Genomic DNA, 20,825 nt, shown 5'->3' on the forward strand with positions numbered 1-20,825 from the left:
TATATGCGCAGGAGAGCAAATTCCTTAATTCAGATCAAACTTACCAGGGAGAAGAGTTCATGGTTTTCGTGGATGGTCGCCACCCGGCTCCAGCCGTAGCGCTGGAGGAGACGAAGTCTCGGGGCGTTGAGGATCTTGTCGTCAGACGTCAGTCGGAAGAAGTACGGGTACTTGCTCCGGTCGGAGAGCTCTGGAGAGGCAGCCGAGTAAGACACCTATGGCACAATTTTAGCGCGAAAAAGAATAACATCATTATGAAACTGGCGGAGAAATTCGTTTCGTGGGAAAATCTATACATCTTGGGAGCATTTTCCTCAATCTTACAGTGTGTCCTGCTAGTGCGTGAAATTATTTTGCATTAGATCAGTACCTACAATATGTATTTTCTGTTGTTGTTATATATTTGGCTAATGGATGTCTGTCAATATAGTGAGATATCTTTTGTAAACACCGAAAAAAAAAAACAGATCTCGCAGAATTAAATATTGGCCCAAAGTTCTAAATGCTGACAGTCACATTTGCACGTTTACTCACCTACAGGTAAACACGAAGATGCAATCATGTATAGTTTTGAAATGCTCATTGTATGTACTAGTATTTGTTGCATTTAACCCCATGTCACTGGGTGACGCATTATTTTGTGTGTGCACAGTCAGCATCTATTATACTTTTGTTCGTGATTGTGTTAAGTCCCAACCTCATTAACGTATGAAATCTTAAGATGGAAGAAAGCTAGAAAAGAAAAAACAAGAAAAGAGAGGATAGAGACATAATGAATCATCGTCGCCGTAGGCTGGTGTTGTCACGGTTATTATCTGTCTTTTTATCTCATATCTCTTCTTTCTTATCACTTCTCCCTTATCTCTTCATCTTTCTATTGAACAGGAGCATTCCCCATCCCGTAGTCGCTGAGAAATTTTGTTATATTCTTACAAATCGATTGTCCGTTAACTGTATCTATTTATGCTCGTTTAAGTTCTTTTTTTGTGCACACTTTGTAATGTATTTTGACGCAAGACTCCCTTGTAAAGCAGGCCTTTGTTGCTGTAAATGGACCAAACCTGCTTTTAAAGAAGGTGGAATGAATATGTCAGCAGATATTCCATTGATTGTACGCGGAAATGAGTGCAGACATTTAATTTGGAATATGAATGCGGTATATTCCTGATATAATGTTGCTCTCGATAAACCATGCAGCCGTATAAGGAAATAATATTAATATAAACATGTATCACGATTCAATAATCAAAGACAAAAAGTAGCAAACAAAATGAAGGACAGGAATGTGTGTGGGCCATATTAAATTCTTTTAAGACAATCCTTTGTTCGTATCATGACATGCAGAGATGTCTCGTTTGATGGGGGCGGGAAAATTTCCCGGCAATTAATTGTCTTTGCAATTTGAAGCAAACAATACCATTCAATCAGCTTTGATTGCAAGCTTTAACGCATGCATGCTTTTCTCTGTGAATAGGGCGTTATTAGTATATCATATGATCCTTGTACCTCACATGCGATCCTACGCCATCAAGTGCAACGTTAAAAATCTATAATTCCTCAAAGCATTGAGTCATGTTTTCCGTCAATGATGATTCACGAATGGCAGCAGCAGTAGAAGTATAGTAGTTGTTTAGTTGTACGCTCTACGGAAATTTGGTTTGCACCTTTACGGGTGCAACTTGGCACCTTATATGCCAGTGTCACAATGGGAGCATATTTGAAGGTGCAACTTTGTACCTTTCTGATCTGAAAGGTGCAAAGTTGCACCCGTAAGGTGCCCCCAGTGTCACATTGGTTTGCAACTCTAAAAGGGGAAACTCGAACCTATTTCTCTTAGCGAGTAATAGTAGCAGTAATAGTACTAGTACTAGTAGAAATAGTAGACGTAGTAACCTGTACGGGTGCACGTCAAGAGACCGACACCCACGAGTCATACAGCTTACGAGTCATACAGCCCATGAGTTGGACGCCAAGCGAATAAGACCCACGGAGACCGACCCATTAACCCCCGTGTTGCATCTGTCGAACTCGTGGGCAGTTTTTACCCAGTGTCGAACTTATGGGCAGTATGACTCGTGAGCTGTATGACTCATGGACCAATGGACATGTTTCAATGTCGAACTCGCGGGCTGTATGACTCGTGGGTGTCGGTCTAGTGGGATGACCCTAGTAGTACTGATAGTATAGTTCTTCTTCTTCTTCTTCTTCTTCTTCTTTTCTTCTTCTTCTTCGTCTTCTGGTTTTTGGAGACATCGCAATCCGTGACGCGTAGAAAGCTCTGTGCTGCAGTTTGGTGTTGTGTTGCTAGACGGAAGGCATGGTTGCGCGGGCATATGGCAAGCCGTTTTTACATTTAAAGTTAATTTCTGATATCACAAATTCCATTTTGTGATATCAAAAAATCAAATTTTTGATATCAAGAATTCAATTTGTGATATCAAGAATTAAATTTGTGATATCACAAATTCCCGTAAGTGTAGCACATGAACTTAATTTGTGATATCAAGATATCGAATTTGTGATATCACAAAATCCATTTTTGATATCACAAATTCAATTTGTGATATCAGAAATTCGAATTTGTGATATCTAAAATTCAATTTGAGATATCACTAAATGAATTTGTGATATCAGAAATTCGAATTTTTGATATCAAAAATAGGTTTCACGTGAAAAACCAATGGTAATTCGTGATATCACAAAATGATTTTTTGATATCACAAATTCGAATTTGTGATATCACGAAATAAATTTGTGATATCACTAATTTCAATTTGTGATATCAAGGATTCTTATTTGTGATATCACAAATGCGAATTTCTGATATCACAAATTCCATTTTGTGATATCACGAATTGATTTATTGATATCACAAAATCGAATTTGTGATATCAGTAATTCACAGGGAATTCGAGCGTCAGTTTTGCGCTGAAATTCAACTGTGAATTCGAGCGTTAGTTGAGCGCAGAAATACACGGGGAATTCGAGCGTTAGTTCAGTGCAGTAAATCCCTGTGAATTCGAGCGTTAGTTGAGCGCAGAATTACAAAGTGAATTCGAGCGTTAGTTTTGCGCTGAAAATCAACTGTGAATTCGAGCGTTAGTTGAGCGCAGAAATACACAGGGAATTCGAGCGTTAGTTCAGTGCAGTAAATCCCTGTGAATTCGAGCGTTAGTTGAGCGCAGAAATACGAAGTGAATTCGAGCGTTAGTTTTGCGCTGAAATTCAACTGTGAATTCGAGCGTTAGTTGAGCGCAGAAATACACAGGGATTTCGAGCGTTAGTTCAGTGCAGTAAATCCCTGTGAATTCGAGCGTTAGTTGAGCGCAGAAATACAAAGTGAATTCGAACATTAGTTTTGCGCTGAAATTAAACTGTGAATTCGAGCGTTAGTTGAGCGCAGAAATACACAGGGATTTCGAGCGTTAGTTCAGTGCAGAAAATCGCTGTGAATTCGAGCATTAGTTTAGCGCAGAAATACAAAGTGAATTCGAGCGTTAGTTGAGCGCTGAAATACACAGGGAGTTCGAGCGTCAGTTTAGTGCAGAAAATCGCTGTGAATTCGAGCATTAGTTTAGCGCAGAAATACAAAGGGAATTCGAGCGTTAGTTTTGCCCTGGAATTCAACTGTGAATTCGAGCGGTTTTGTTTGTTGTGTTTTTTTAGCGCAGAAATACACAGGGAATTGGAACATTACTTTTGAGCTGATATTCAGATGGAAGGTATACTACTGCTAACTTTTTTTAGAACAATGTTCAAAATACCAATAACTATATATAAGAGATTTACACATCCATCATTCCGTACATGATCGTCAAGGTATATTCGATGAATTATTGATACAAATCAATTGTTTTGCAACATGTTATCATGAATTCAATGATACTATGTTCACTTAGGGCTTACATTTAATTCATCGTTTTGGTCCTCAAATTGTCATCTATTACTACATTATTGTTAATTATGATACATTTTTCATGTGGTAATCCCCTTTACAGTAGACTCTTCCACCAAATCGATGATAATTATGTGTGGTGGCATGTGTATGTGTGTTATAAAAGCATATACTATGTGTTTGTATTGCGGAGGACCGACCGAGGGCAATCAACCCTCTGGTCTGTGTATGTCAGCAGCGGAGAATAAGAGAGAGAGAGAGAGACTGTGAGTCATGCGGGGTGCGAGAGGGAGTCGTAAACTTGCCAATTTAATGTCCACCACTGGTGTCGGCTGGTGGTCACATAAAGCAACGTGTTTCTCCTAAAGACATTTTCTCACTCCTCAAAATCAGTCCTCCAGAACAAAGGGGTGTATCCATTAAGACCAATTGTGTTGGGTGTACAGTTTGCCTGCCCCAGTATGTTTATGATTTTGTAAAATGATTTAAAGTGTAATCATATAGGCAAGTTTATTCAAGAACCAAAACCGGGGAGAACAAAACTGGAACGCACAAGCCCAAAAGTCTTCAGACCAGATCAAGAAGAGTGAAGATATCCAGATCTTATGAGGAGTTTATGCAGCAGTATGCATGGCAAACAAACAGTTAGAATTTGTAGTAGGAAAAAAGCAGTGGTACGAAGGACTTCAATTTTGTTAATCTGAGCAATGAGAAATCTCTCTTATTAAGTAACAGGGGGAGGTCGGGAGAGAGTATCTTTCACATGACAGAGTAAAGAGAAACGCAAGTTGTAAGTCAACCAGTCTCTGCCAAATCAGTGGCGAGAAATGGAGGGAAAAAAAGAGAGAATATAATAATGACCTTGAAGTAATTGACAACATATAAATAATGGCATTTTAGATATGTTGCTAAACGATTTATTTTCATCGATTCTTTTAAAACCAATTCCTAATCACTTTAAATGAAGACGAGTTGCCAAAACTCTTCATTTAGGTTTTTTTTTTTTGTAACTATCGTTATATACAGCCTGTACTATGTAAAGATAACACCTGAAATTCCATAGGAATATCTGCGCTAAACTAATGCTCAAATTCACAGTGTATTTCTGCGCTCAACTAACGCTCGAATTCATTGTTGAATTTCAGCGCAAAACTAAAGCTCGAATTCCCTGTGTACTTCTGCGCTCAACTAACGCTCGAATTCACAGTTGGATTTCAGCGCAAAACTAATGCTCGAATTCCCTGTGTATTTCTGCGCTCAACTAACGCTCGAATTCACAGTTGAATTTCAGCGCAAAACTAATGCTCGAATTCCCTGTGTATTTCTGCACTGAACTAACGCTCGAATTCACAACTGAATTTCAGCGCAAAACTAATGCTCGAATTCCCTGTGTATTTCTGCGCTCAACTAACGCTCGAATTCACAGTTGAATTTCAGCGCAAAACTAATGCTCGAATTCCTTGTGTATTTCTGCCATCAACTAACGCTCGAATTCACAGCTGAATTTCAGCGCAAAACGAATGCTCGAATTCCGTATGTATTTCTGCGCTTAACTAACGCTCAAATTCCCGTTGGTTTTCTGCACTGAACTAAAGCTCGAATTCCCTGTGTATTTCGGTTGAATTTCAGCGCAAAACTAATGCTCGAAATCAAATCATTTCTTTGCGAAAGATATGTGCTGAAATTCCATGTAAATTAATGATATCACAAATTGGAATTAGTGATATCACAAAATGTATTTCTTGATATCAAGAATGTGAATTCGTGATATCTCGAATTGAATTTGTGATATCACGAATTGAATTTGTGATATCACGAATTGAATTTGTGATATCACTAATTCGATTTCGTGATATCACAAATTGGTTTTACGTGATAAACCAATGGGTATTTGTGATATCAAAAATTGAATTTGTGATATCAGAAATTCGAATTTGTGATATCAGAAATTCGAATTTTTGATATCACGAAAGGGAATTCGTGATATCAGAAAATCTTTTTAAAAAGCAATATGGCTTGCCATACGGGCAAGCACACTCAAAACTGTGGTTCATAATGCATCCTCTTTGCGCCCCCACTACAGGCACACATACCCACACCCACACACACTCACTATTAAGGCTTACTCACACATACACAAGGATTTGTGGGAAAGAAAGATGCATTAAGGTATCGATGCAGAAGGCAAAGGAATTAAGGTTACATACCCTAACGTGTGAAAATGGAAAATAAAAGGGATGCAAGGACGGCTGGAGGTTTCCATTGTTCGTACAAAACACAGGCACTGTATGCAATTAATGAACAGTGGTAGACATAACATAACACTATGTGTATGTAATTGTGACTATCAAAAGAGCCAGAGGGACGTTGCGGATTTGTTCACTTTATACCTGTACTTGCCAAGCATTCGACTTAAAAACGGGTCTTCTTCAGAGTTTAAAATACAAAATAATAAAAATCAATCATTTATTGGAACAAAATAGTGAGACGAAAAAGCAATTTGGATCACATAAACCCAAATAATATGACAGTACGGTATTAGCAATAAAGCTGTCTATTAACTTTCAGCTGAATTTAAGTGAAATGTTAACATTTTGATATAGATCTAAGCATATTCATTAACTGATATCAAACGCTTTTGTACATACCTTTACTGAGCCAGAGCGAGAGAAGAAAAACTTGTTATATTTATATCTGTTCATTTCTGGTATCTCTTGACCGAGGAAGATAGGAAGTACCTTCAAGGAAGGCACGATCTTTTTGATCAATATGTCTTCCTTGTGTCCACCCGACACGGGCGCAAAGACAACGACAATCACTAATTATGGCGACCGAGCAAAAGAAGCGTGTAGGTCTACGTCAAAAACCATAAACTGTCCTTGCACCCAGTACGGGCGCAAACCAAGAAGAGCATGTTCTACTCAGAAAGGAGGCAGCTTTGCAAATCTTTATCTTTAAGGGGCTGGGAGAAGGGGCAAGTATCTTACGATACCCCTCGGTTCTGCTACAATTGAGTACTTGGGTGTGGGCGGAGTGTCTGTAATGATAAGGCAATGTTGAGGGTAAAAGGCATCCTTACTGTGACTAGGTTCCAATGGTAGGCGGTGGCGGCTACAGCCTGCGCCGCTGTGGAGCACGCTGGACCAATGATGATTATCTTCTGCGGAGTGTGGAACAGGTGGTTGAAAAGGACACGGGTACCAAGACCAGCTTCACACTATAGAACAAGAGACAAAACAACTAATGTTAGTTTCTTTTTCCTCTAATCTTTACACAGATTATAATCAAATTTCGTCACACACCCCTGATCAAATAAAAAAAATTTCTGTATGTTGATGTTGAAATGTTTATCTTAGAACACCAAGGAGAACACATATCTCTCAATTACACGATTATCCCACTAATAAATATATATATACACAAATTCAATCATTCAAAAATATCTCGAACTTCTGTTAGTGTTAGCTCACTGTACTGTGTGAAATACAATTTTGAAACAGTTATATTATAATATGATATTACCTCATATTGATTACGATTGTATCATTTTGTATCATTTGGGGCACTTGTTCCAAAACTTTGATGTTAAGGCTTCAGAGAAGGTAGAATAAGTTCGCCCAATAAGTGCTAAACGCTGATTTGGACACATCAAAAGATGTCTTGATGCTCCTCACTAAATGGAAGACGGTTAAACAAAGAATTAAGTATCAGTACTGTGTTGCGATTTTCAAAACCAGGAATGTGCTTGCACCGTCATATCGGGACTACATTGTTTCCAATCGCCACGTGCAATATATATAACTCCAGATACGCGATATGAATAATCTATTTTATACTTCAAAAATACAATTTGATTTTAAGAAACGATCTTTTTCATATTTCGCATGCTCGCTTTTAAACAAACTGCCAGTAAATATTCAATATTCACAGACAAATTCGTAGACTCAATATTCAATTCATGTTTTTTAATGATAGTAACTTCTATTGTTTCTTTTTATCTTGTACTGTGTCTCGCTTTGTCATATTTTTACACTTACTTTTTACACAAACACTATTAGCTTTACATTAAGGAAGAAATGTTTATTGTGTTGTGTTGTGTTTCGTGTTTGTTATGCAGTTTTATTGAAACGTGGCTCTTTGTATTTTTTGGCTAATTTGTTCGTTTTTGTTTATCATACTCAGGATTTTAAAGCTAATTATTTGCAATATTTTTACCCCGATTATGTGAGTGTTTTTTTTTTTTTTAAATATAGTGGTCTTATATGCTTACAACATTTTAAGGATTAATATGGGTTGTTTGTTTTTTTTTTTTTTTTCTGGTTGCTGCAATATTTTATGTTTCAACGCTCTCTCTCTCTCTCTCTCTCTCTCCCTCTCTCTCTTTATCTCTCTCTCTCTCTTTATCTCTCTCTCTCTCTCTCTCTCTTAGTGTTTTATATGGCGTTCATTGTTCTTGTTTTTACTTCTGAAACCTATTATTGTGCGATGTATTTTAACGTCACAGGGCTTTATTGTAAAGCAGGCCCCTCAGTCCTGAATCAGACTACCCTGTGAATTTAAAGAAGACCGAATAAATGACCAAATAAATAAACAAGTAAATGAATAAATAAACAAATAAATGAATAAATAAATAAATAAATAAATGAAAACAAACACACAAACAAACATATGAATAAATTTTGGGGTCCGTCTTTTCTCATTCATTTTCGAAACTTCATTTTCATTTTTCATAGAAAAATTGCATTTTCTACCTTTTTGATCAACCTTTCGAGAATAATATTATATGTATAAAAAAAGCTGGTAGGCCTCTACATTTATGTTTTAAAAGGGAAAAGGGGAAAAGCAAAAAGAAATAAAGTATATTCCAAATTATGTACATTCGCCGTAAATATGTGACATTTGACGTATCAAGACGAAAAAGCAACGACACAACCGTCACGCACGTTTGTGCGTGTATACGGAACTAAATAGACCAACCAACCTACCCACAAAATATTATATAAACACATATACGCACCAAGACAATAACAACATGCTGTGAGTAACTCCATAATTGTGTGTGTAGGTTCAGAGCCCTGGTTACATAGTGAAGGACTGTTGACATTTTGGCGCACAAAATTCCCTCAAACTATACGAATGCAGGCGAGAAGAATATTGAGAACTCTTTAACGTTTATCACTCTACCCCACTCCTCCGTTTCCTGACAAAGATGTATCTATACAAGTATGTTCTATAACATGAGCTAAAAATCCTTGCACCGCCATTAGTTTTCTAGAGAGAAAGAGAAAAAAAGAAGCAAACTTCGGCCCTCATATCACGTTAGCTCGTACATTCCAGTAGGCAGGTATGATACATAATTGAGTGTAGAAGCATAAAATAAGATATTTCAGGCTCAAACTTCCGCTTCTCGATAGACTGCCCTCATTGTGATGGTGATAATACCTTTAGCACCACTTGGTATATACTGGAGGGAACCTGGTGTATCAGGCCTTCACGCAGGTAGCTTTTAATGCATCATCTTATTAGGATTCTAATTCAATTTACATGCCGTGGCATATAACTGTTGCGATGCAGGCAGCATAAAGCAGAGTAGAATTGTTATTGCCACCACCGCCTCAGTCAGTTGGAGGCATTTCAGCGCTTCCATCCGTTAATGGAGCGTTTGCAACGTGATCGTCATTAACGACTCCAACCTGCTCATTGATTATTCTCGGGTGAAAATTAGCGGCGACGGATGAGATGCGACTTTTGAACAGGATGAACGCGTTCGGACGAGTCCCGCTAGATACATGGAGCGCGAGGACGCCAATGAGTCGGTAGCAATTAATCTGCTCTCTACCCAAAGTAACAACAGACTATACTAATATAGCAAGCGAAATTAAACACTATTTACGTGTGAAATGCTTGGCGATACGAGTTAGGGAAGTTTTTGGATCCTTTATCCCATCCTCAATGAACTGCAGAAAATTGGAAGAGGAGTGCTTTAATCTTGTTTCAGAGAATGTCAACTGAGTCGAAAACCCCATGATTCCTTTCCGTATTGGTCATTCCGCGAGAAATAAGGAAGTGTAAATTCAATAGAATAATTCAAATTGGCGTGCAGTCCTCAGGAACTGCATTTATCGTTCGATTTGCTTTACAAAAACACTGTCATGCTATGATGAACAATATCCTACCCTTCGCTTCTTTTCGATAGTATTGAAGGATGCGTTAACTAGATTACGTCTAAGTTACATAAATGCCGTCACTTCTTTGGCAACAGCTTTATAAAGTGCCGATGTAGTGCGTATAACATCTCTTTTGGTGTGAGAGTAGACACATTTACTTCATCAGCGTTTGATAGGAACTGATGTGCGAGTTATTCAAAGTATTGTTATCAATATGTCGATTCGGGCTTCATAATCTCGTACGCATTTAGCATCCGCTGATGGTTACATGGAATACATTTTATCTTTCTGATGAGTAACTCCAGAACCCATTATTTTGTGCAAACCATACTGCCGGCAAAAAAAAAAAAAAAAAAAAAAAGTATCGATTTTTTCCCTCGCTCTAGGAAACCTTAACTCCACTAAGATCTTTATCTTGAAATCATACCATGACTAAGCAAGGTTAAATAGACACTAATATTTTACACGTTCTACTTTTCCTCGCATTTTAGTTACTATATCCCAGAAAGAAAGAAAAAAAGGAAGAAAAAAGACGGAATAGCCGATGTCAACTCAAAATAATGGAAGCTATGCAGACATGTATAGATATCACAAATAGATTTGTTTTCGAGTTAATGAGACAGCGTCAAAATAATGACCTTGTATAGTATTTGAGAGAACATTGATGTCAAATATTTTTTGCTCTCATCATCTGGCCTGGCTGTTCAAATGAGATTTGTCCATCAATATTACAAGAAGCATTATTGCAACAACAACGACACAAAAAGACATCAAATGGCCATAACATGTTTCTTGAATTCCAAAGTGAACTGATTTCCATTCCATTTTAATTTGTAGAAGCCTACATAAAATTCCGTCGAATGAGATCGCTTACCATACAAATACGTGACTTGAACTTAAGTGAATTTTGTTTCATTTCCATCAACAAAATACTTTTTTTTTTCAGGCATACATAACAAAATGATATGCGAAAGACAAATGAATTATAAAATGAAATGAAATGAGGTGGCTATTTGATCGAGCAGTTTTTCTCTATCCTCCGATTATTAAATCAAGAGAAGGGAAAATATCTAAATTAGCGCAAGATAACTCCTTCCCCGTGGAGTCTCTCTGCTAATCGAACCAATATTGAGGTTGGTCGTTATAATGTGCACTGAATAATGCCGTATCCTCCAACTCAGTTAAATCCGTGGGATTTCCCAGATTCAGATGTGCCATGCATTGAGCGTCATTACCATTAAACATGGACGGTGGCGAATAAAGTCATTTGGGTATGCCTTATTTTATCCTGACGGGTACAGACAGGGACTAAAAGGCAATAACTGCCACCTGATTGAATGTATGTTATTAGAGGCACTTATTGTCATATTCATTGCGACTTAGGTTTCTGTTGACGATTCTATATGCTTAGTTTAAACCAACCTTCGTCAATGCACAACTTATATACCACATTGCATTAGAGCAATCAGTTTGCTCATCCCATTTCATGTCATTCCAACTTTACATTTTATCTCAACAGCGAAGAACTATTGCAGTCCCACCTGTAAATGAATATGTAAACAGAGGGTATGCAAAGAAGTGCCCAATGTTGTGCAATGAAGCTGTATTTGTGTGCTTGAAACTTTTATTGTAAGGGGAATTTTAGTTGATGTTCGCGATGGGAGGGGTGTAGGGGGCTCTCTTCATCTAAGAGATAAGGTGTGATAACCTTAACAGGAAAGGTTATTAAAGATCCTAGGAATAGACATAATTACAGACTAATTACTTTATTGAATGGAAACTATATATTTTTTCTAAACTTTTAGCAAATAGAATGAAAGATAAATAATTAACTCAGATCAAGTGGGGTAAAAGGGAAAAACCGGAATATTAGCGAAGCCATTCGAATGATAGACGATTATCATGGTATTTCCTGTTTAAGCAAAGATATAAATATTATCATTATCATTATTATTATCACCATTCTTATATAGCGCGTAATACCTTTGGCAAGGTCTCTATGCGCTTTAGAGGGGAAACAAAGAGATAAACAGAAAAAGATATTACAGAAACAATAAAATGCTGCATAAATCATTATCTACAATCACTGTGTTACTTTCTGAGCAGATACGTTTTTAAATGCGTTTTGAACTTATTGATGGAACTCGCATGTTTTATATCGCTTGGGATGTTGTTCCACAGTTCTGGGGGGGGGGGGGGCATGCCTGAAACTACATTTGCCATAGTAGTATAATTGAAATGGAGGGTATCACATATAGATCCTCCCGTGATGACCTAAAAACTCTCATAGGCTCATATTTTACAAGGAGCTCTGAAAGGTAAGAAGGAGCAATTTTGTGGAAACAGTGATAAACAAGCAGTAAGATCTTAATAGTTTATTGATAGTTGTAGATTTAAAGAAAAATCCATTTCTCCTCAGTTCCTTTTTACAGCATTGGGACCATTGTTTCATGCTTTCGTATAGACTAATGTCACGATACTATAGGTTTTCCCATCCATTTCCGCACTTTTGTCATTCAATTTCAAAGATTTATTATTCAATTTCGTCCCGAGAAGCACGTGGAACTCAAATCCTAACTTCAATTTCGTCAATTGTCATTGTAATTCGTTTTTCGTCAAACATATTCGAAGACATAGCATTCAGAATCATCAATTGTCATTCAAATTCGTCCCTCCCGCTGACGGATTGCAGAATGTGAAGATCAAATTCGTCTTTGTTCACACAATTTCATGAATTTTTCATTAAAATTAGTCAGATATTGTCGATTCTTTATTTTGATGGTTAACTAACTTTAAGCCGACATATTTTTACTTTCTCTCGTAAACTGTATCGTTACACATTATTTCCTAACCATTTACTTTAACAATACACACGAAAAACAAGACTGCCAACGAAAATGATTGAAGGATAAACGACAGTCAAAAGTCATAACCCAGGACGGTATGTCAGTGTCACATTTTGAACTTTAACTCGTAATGTTCAGGTTTTCGCATCATAATGCATGAAGCAAAGTTTAAATGTTGTACCCTGGAAAGCAGTAAACACAATTATGTTAATTTAAATTTCTTAATGGAGTTGTATAGAGTAAGGAACATTTTTTTTTTCAGTTTGACTTTGTGACGAATAATGCATGTTTTTCTTGTAAGCAAGGGATAGAAACACATTTGCATTTATTCTGAGATTGTGTAAAAGTGAAAGTATTATGGCAGTAAGATATAGATAAGTCAAAATTATTTGAATTGGAAGATATAGATTGGGAAGACAACTCAAGCGTATTTCTCTCATATCCCAACACCTTGGTTGGAAACCTTAAATCTAGAACTTCAAAAGTTAATTCATTGAACAAGTTCAAACAGAAACCTTTTCAAAAACAAGTGTATGTTTTCCAGTAATTCTTTAAATAATCTTCTTAATAATATAGGCCTAGTATTAGATGACATAGTAATAGATGTAGCCACATTAACCAAGTTCTTAGGTCTGACAATCGACAAACTTTCGTGCATGGAAGCCACATATTGATGGTGTTACAGTATCTCGAAATATTGGTGTCATCAACGAAGTTAAGTTTTGTTTTCCCACCCCCGCTCTTTTAATGCTATACTGTTATACTCAACTTTGATTCTGCCTTATCTTAATAACGGTATCATAGCTTGGGGAAACATTCATTCAATCTATCTTGATAGACTGTATTATACGTCTCCAAGAAATAAAAAGTCCTTCAAATAATTTGAAATGTATCTTGGAGATCTCGTACTGGCGTTTTATTTTCCGAAAATAAGTTTTTAAAGAAAACTTATCTTCATTATTATGATTATCATCTTGGTCAACTTATTATATAAACTCAGCAGTAACTTAACACCTCCCACCTTCACGGGTGCATCTTGAAAATAACTCCTTTCACAGATACCCAACCCATCACTCTAATCAGGGGCGGATCCAGGAATTCCGCGTAAAGGGGAGGCTCCTTTACAAAATTAAAAGGGAGACACACGTCCTCCCCCCTCATTTTTCTTTTTATTTCTTTTGTTTTAACAAAAATAGAGAGAGAGAGAGGCGCCCCCCTCTGGATCCGCCACGGCTAATGAATTTCATTTGCCTTTAACTAGGACTATTTTTACTCAATTTATACGTTTACATTTGTTGGACCAAAATTTAGGAATAGCCACTGTTGTAGCTCTAAAGTGGTCCAAGGTTCAAACTCTTTCAAAATTGATTCAAAGTATAATATTTTCTTTTGTAGATATCAACAAACATGCATCTGATCTTTATTTTTGAATAAATTGTTTTATACATTCAAATTATTTTTAAAATGTGCTGATTTGTCAATGGTTGCAAAAGAACTTTTAACTGCAATTCTTAAACATTAAGCTTAGATAGCTCAGTAGCTTCTTATTCATCCTTCACTTTTTGTCTTCTCCATCAACCTTTTTTATTTTACACCGTGTTATCAGCTTTTCTTCGTCTCTTTCTCTTATCCTCTTCTTCCCCTTCTTTCCTGATTTCTTTTCTGCATGACAGCGACTTAGTGTTGAAATTTGTCCGGGTGTTTCTTTAGGGCTGGTTCCTAGGTTTGTATTCTTAGTTTATGTCATTTGGTTTTGCGACCCCGCTTTTCATTCATATAAATAGCAGGTCAATTACGTTACGTAATTGGTTTTTTTTTCTTCGAATAGACACTACAGTCATTCCTCCCAATCTCCAGCATATTCATATTTTCAAATAGTTTTTGTAGTTATTTTTTTCACTTTCCTTGCAAATGGCAATTTCACTTATTATACTCTGTAATGTCACATTATTATCATGCACTTCTGTTTAAAAAAAAAATGTATTTTGACAAGTTAGACGTTTAGTTGGAGATGGAAAAAAAATGAATAGATGAATGAATGAATTAATGAAGACTAATATTCACGTTGGTATACCAGGATGAAATCATATATTCATGGTTAAGCAAACTTTATACTTGTAAAGGGGAAGCTCTTCCGTCACTCATTGGACAAAACACTTTTTAAACATACATAGGGAAGAGGAAAAGAAATACAATGTAGTTCTCGAAGATAGTAAGCTAAGATTACATTCGCAAAATTTGGAAAGTGTTAAGATCGCTTGATATTTTCTTCTTTTTATCCCCACTCCCATCTCACCCTTCTCCTTTTTAATGTATTACAGTTGGAGAAATGTAAGTAAGACTGAACAAAGAATTTTGATTTTTGGAAGAAAAAGAGAGCGGTGGCCCTGGCATTTATTTAAGAATTAATCCTTAATTCATCAGAAGTATGTGAATTATATAGTGTTAAAATAATTGATGATTGCGCTTAAATTTGTGTTACATTGGTGTATGAGTCACATTTAAGGCGGAATGTGTACAAATATCCATACCCAAGCGAACGTGTGTGTTACAGTAACATGTGTGTGTGTGTGTGTGTGCGCGCGCGTGTGTGTGTGTGTGTGTGTTACATTAACGTGTGTGTTACATTAATAAAGGCGGAATGTGATGTACAAATATTCATCCCAAAGCGAACCAGGATACCCTTGCTTCGGTTGCTCAGTAATCATTTTAATGTAATCGTTTATTATGACAACAGTATCCATGTTGTCATTCTTGCTTTTCACAATAGTGATCAAGTCTGTGGTAAGGAGGTAATGCTCATTGTATCTTTCTGGATTCAAGTAGATTCTGTTGCCTACCTACTTTGTCTAGAAAATATCAAAATAAAACCAAAACTTTTTTCCCCAATTGGGTTTCCTGAGAGAAAAATGTAGCTCTTATGAATTCTAATATGATACTTTTAGAGTTCCGTTTCCTCTTTTTTCATACAACAGCAAGATTAGTCTCATTTGTTTTTAATGGATATGCACGTAATGACTATACGTATATGCAATGTGATAGCTATCATTTCGTAAATATTGTCACTCTCGCTCTAGGCACTATGTGAACATAATCATTATTGTCATTATTGATTGCGTCCTCGTAGTTGTTACAAAGGTTAACTTGGACTAACGAACTATCATATAACCACCAAAAATACCCAGACTCTCAAACAAGGTGTATGGTCGATGTCGGTCATCTTGTCGAACTCTTTAATTACATATTCCTCCGCGGAACAATAAAGTGCCCAGAAATGATAGTACAATGCGCATGTATCTATAACATAGTATAAAGAAAATAACAAACAAATGGCTTTATGAGCATTTCATTGTCATACTATATACATCATTTATGCAAAATCAAAATCATCTAACTGGAGGAAACACTGGTCAGTTGTGAAGTGGATACTGTCGGAAGGGTCATTATCGAAATTCTCTACCTGCTACCTTCTGTCTTGCACCAACAGCCAACAGCGTCAATCAATATTGCACTGATGATTACAACCCATGGAAAGGCAAGGCCTTTGCAAGACAAAGAGTATTGGTTTTCAATTAACGTCTATTACGGTTGGGTCACAGAGAACGCACTCCTGTAGTTAGCGATATTTACCGGAAGGGAAAAAAGTGTCGAGGCCTGCTGTGTGTGTGTGTGTGTGTGTGTGTGTGTGTGTGTGTTCGTGTGTGTTTAATGTCTGTATGTGTTTAAAGTATATGTGTTTAATGTAAGCTGTATGTATTTCGGGTCACGCACCGATTGATTTCTTTTAAATCTTTTTTAATTGATCAAACATTCCTGATTGTATATTGTGTTTACACATTTAAGGTGAATATTTTTGTCGTGTGAAATTACATGTATACAAATCAAATAAAGATTACTGACAAACAAAAACAATGTGAAAAATGTGTGTGTGTGTGCGTGCGTGCGTGTGTTTGTTTTATGATATGTCGTTCCACAAGTTGTCATTTCTTGTAACTGCATTTCGCTAGAATGGTACGAACTTGAGAATGTGTAGTGATTTTGACTATCTTATCATCGTAGTCGAGATGACAAGCCAATGACACCTAACATCGCATCATTTTCTATTTGATTCATTTGTTTCATGTCTAGGATGGGAATTCGTATAATGGAGGGTTAATAGCTTAACATTCAAGGGAGGGGGAAGCGCCATTGTGACGTCCGGTACTATTAGCCTAATGGATGAGCAGTATCATCACACCTGTCATCTCACGCCATCATTCTGTTCTCTACACTCTATCTTGATTAGAAGCACACGGTAAAGATTGCATTAAACTGCACTGCATCAAATTCCAGTAGGTTCACACACACACACACACACACACACACACACACACACACACACACACACACAAACACATACACTCATACACATACACACACAAATAAAGACTTATTTCTCATGCTCCTTCTCAATTATTCAGTCATTTAGTTCAATATCATCTCGTTCGTCGAACCAATCATTTATGTTGTGTTTATGTACATCACATACACAAATATATGGTTTATTTTAGAATAGGCAATTACGATGCAATAAGAACACAGATATTGATTGTTTTGAGGGACAAATCTCAACTTTAGAGAAAGTTGCTATAATATCAACTCCTGCTGTGATGACAAGAGTGTCACGGTAACGACGCGAATCCTGCTTTCTGATTGGCTGTTGCTTACGAGAAGTTCCTTTTCTACCAAGAACTGCTATCCCAACAACCTTTCCCACAGCCTTTATGAAATGAGACACAGGATGAACCATATTAGCCATAAGGATTCTCAGATTCTCGCCTACTGCTAGCTCGCAGACCTAACTCTTTTCGCCCACTTCTTCTCTAGCTTCTTTCAAAATGTAAACAAACAATACCAGTGAGACTATTGGAACCACAAAAAGGAGAAATAAATGATACACTCTACTTCTCCTTCTTTCTCTCCTTTTTTTTTTTTCGTCATTTGAAATTACACGGTCGACTTCACTATGTCAATCAATCACAATGACATTCTGAAAATAAATCCAGGAAAATGAAATATACTGCTACTCAAGGGCAATATGCAGGAAGGCGACAAACTGAATAACTTCGCTCACGCTTTCCGACAATATGCTGTTCATCAGACCGTGGTGTACCTATATTCGCGTGTCGTGATAGTGTTTTCGGATACGTGTGAGTGTATACTGATTATGTGTGAAGAAAGAAAAAAGAGTGGGTGACCAGAAAATAAGTTCATGTGAGGATCACCGGCTGATATACGTATATATTCATACGGGCCATAATCATATATTATAATAATCACTCCTACTGCTGCTGAATGTCAGGTTCTTAGGAGAATGTCCTCTGGTATTAATTGTTATTGTAAATAAACATTTGATAAAACCAAGTAAGTCACCCAGGAACGGAGAAGCTCTGAGAATCATCGTTGCATAATCTACACAATAAAATCTCACCTGTGTATCATTCCAGACCATTTTGATTTCGTAGTCGGGCAGGATGTCAGGTCGCTCATTGACGTGATCAAGCGCCATCTCGACGGCAGGGAGAACACCACTTGCGTCCCATCCACCACTTACTGAAAAGAATCCCGCCAGATACAGGGGAATCTTTTCCCCGCTAGCTCCACCTGGGGACTCTGTCAGTCTATCCTGCTCATTGATGACGGTACTTTCGAGCAAGACCGCCGTGACATCGGCATCATCGACAGGGCTTGGCATGGTAGAGGAATCATCTCTCGATTCCGTTGTCGGCGACGTTGTCGAAGCGCGTAGCACGGTCGAAATTGTGAGAAGAATAAAAAGGCTTCCTCCCATGCAGACGTTTGAAGGATCTCGAGTATACATCACAATGAAAATCGCAAATTTGCGAAGCAAAAACGTACGTGAATGTTTTCTCTAGCCGTTAGAACCTGTTAGAACCTATTCAAACTTCCAAGGAACTAATTCTGCATGCCCATCCCGCAGTAGCGTCAGCCCTTGAACTGAGCAAAGCACTCAGATTTTGCTACCAACGACAGGTATATAATAATGGTATGGAGACACAAAATGGTTAATTGCGCAGGTCCACACGCACTCAGCGTTCACTGGCACATTGGCGTAAACTACCACCACCTGTTCGCCACACTCAATGTTTTGATGTTGCGCCGGCGTCGTTATCCACAATCTCTCGTCCATATTTATTTCCTCGTTGTTCAATGCATTTGAGCGACTCTTGGTTTCCAAGTCCCTGAAGTCATTGTGCATATCTCATGCGCAGTGTTGTAGGATTAATATGTTTCCATTCATCGACAGCATTCATGCGGAACTGTCCATGGGTATAATGCGTAATATCGGTAGTCTCTCTTTTTTTTTGGGGGGGGGGGGTCAGGAATGAAAGCCAACAGGAGGAAGATGTACGTGTCTCTTTTCATGTATTTTTCAAATAATGATCGCTCTTGCAGTTTTATCAAAAAAGAGTCAAAGTTCGCCCAGCGAGCTCAAAGAAGACGAGGTAAAATGGTAGCTGTACGTCAAATCTCCGTTTATCTAGCAATTCAATGCAACTGATTGTGCGTGATTACAGTGTTGTACCAAGGGTCACGCACTTGTGTTGGGCGTTGGGTGTTTGTGTGTGCGTGTGGGGGGTGGGGGCTGGGATATGCGGAGACAGCAACAAGTTTAAAAGATATTAACCAGTCGTGCTGGTCATTTTGGCTTCACATCATTTCCTCAAAGGGGGTCGGCAGAGGGAAATCATATCTTTTAAAAATCATTATTCATCGTGATGATTTTGATAAACCTGTTGCAGATTGCATTCCAAGTGACTATGAAGACAATCCTTACAGCAATAACTGCAACATTGTCCTGGGTCTTGTGACTAGCCTAACAACATTCTTCTTATTGTTGAAATAGAAACTCAATTCAATATTTGAGATAAATAATAGCATGTGTAGGAAAAGATTAGATTTGAATAAGCAAAACAATATAATAGTTTTACTATAATCAGACCAAAATATGACAGCTGCTTAATCTTGAATTTTCATGTGCTTTAACGAAAGAGCAATAATTCTCAGACTGCTGTAAATCCAAATTGAAAGGCATTTTCGTCTTACAAAAGAAGGCTGTAAGAATTTGTACAAATTCTTCCTTTGTATTACTGTAAGACATACAGATCCTTTATTTCCCAAAGTAAAAGTTCTTGAATTAGACGATATACATGTCTTGCAAACTTCATAACAATAACTTCATATTCATAATCAAATATACGAAAAACTTGCGACATTAAGCTTCCAACGACTGTTTTTCATACAACAAAGATACAACAAAACATTATATCCAACACAGCAATGACATCAACCCAAGAATACTATTGGTTCACGAAATCAGTGCTTAAGACGTTATGGACCTGATGTATGGAATGCTCTCCCTAACCACCTAAAGCAATTTACATTTTTCTTTTAGATGGAAAGGATGATGGGTAGTCGATTTTTGTCTTTTGAATGAAACTCAAACCAATGAAAACAATGTCAAAACACAGTGCAGTATATTACACAACAACTAAAATAGAAACATATAATCATGTTAAAAAAATGCATTATTATTTTAAGCATAACCACAATAACCAACTGGATAAAAATCGAATTGACACATGTAGGTACCGTCTTCTATCATGTACTTTTTTTAATGGAAATAAATGAACCATTGAATTAAATCAAAATTGAATTATAATTATATAATCATTATTTTCTTCAGTACAACTAATTCAGGCCATTTGTGAATCATCCCCCCCCCCCCGCACTCGCATTTTTTACTCTATCTTTGTATGTAAATCCTGAGAACAGTTTTCAGTCGTTTTGTTAGGAAAAGGCTGTCATCTCACAAACAATATTATGTTTGTTTATTGCGACGGCGCGACGCCTGCA

General features: G+C 37.2%; 1 protein-coding gene across 1 annotated transcript in view; it reads right to left on the reverse strand.

The window, feature by feature from the left end:
- Positions 1–18,642, reverse strand: part of LOC139723837 (gamma-aminobutyric acid type B receptor subunit 2-like) — a 43,669-nt gene extending 25,027 nt beyond the window's left edge. Inside the window, exons 1-3 of the mRNA XM_071635043.1 lie at positions 18,379–18,642; positions 6,975–7,112; positions 45–215 (exon numbers count right to left, since the gene is read on the reverse strand). Of these exons, the coding sequence (XP_071491144.1) occupies positions 45–215; positions 6,975–7,112; positions 18,379–18,642 (573 nt within the window). The remainder of the gene's footprint in view (positions 1–44; positions 216–6,974; positions 7,113–18,378) is intronic.
- Positions 18,643–20,825: the final 2,183 nt, after the last annotated feature.

The sequence above is a fragment of the Diadema antillarum genome, unplaced genomic scaffold (assembly GCF_040938485.1).
Source record: "Diadema antillarum isolate AM-2024a unplaced genomic scaffold, OU_Dant_1.0 scf00000201, whole genome shotgun sequence".
Classification (NCBI taxonomy): Eukaryota; Metazoa; Echinodermata; class Echinoidea; order Diadematoida; family Diadematidae; genus Diadema; species Diadema antillarum.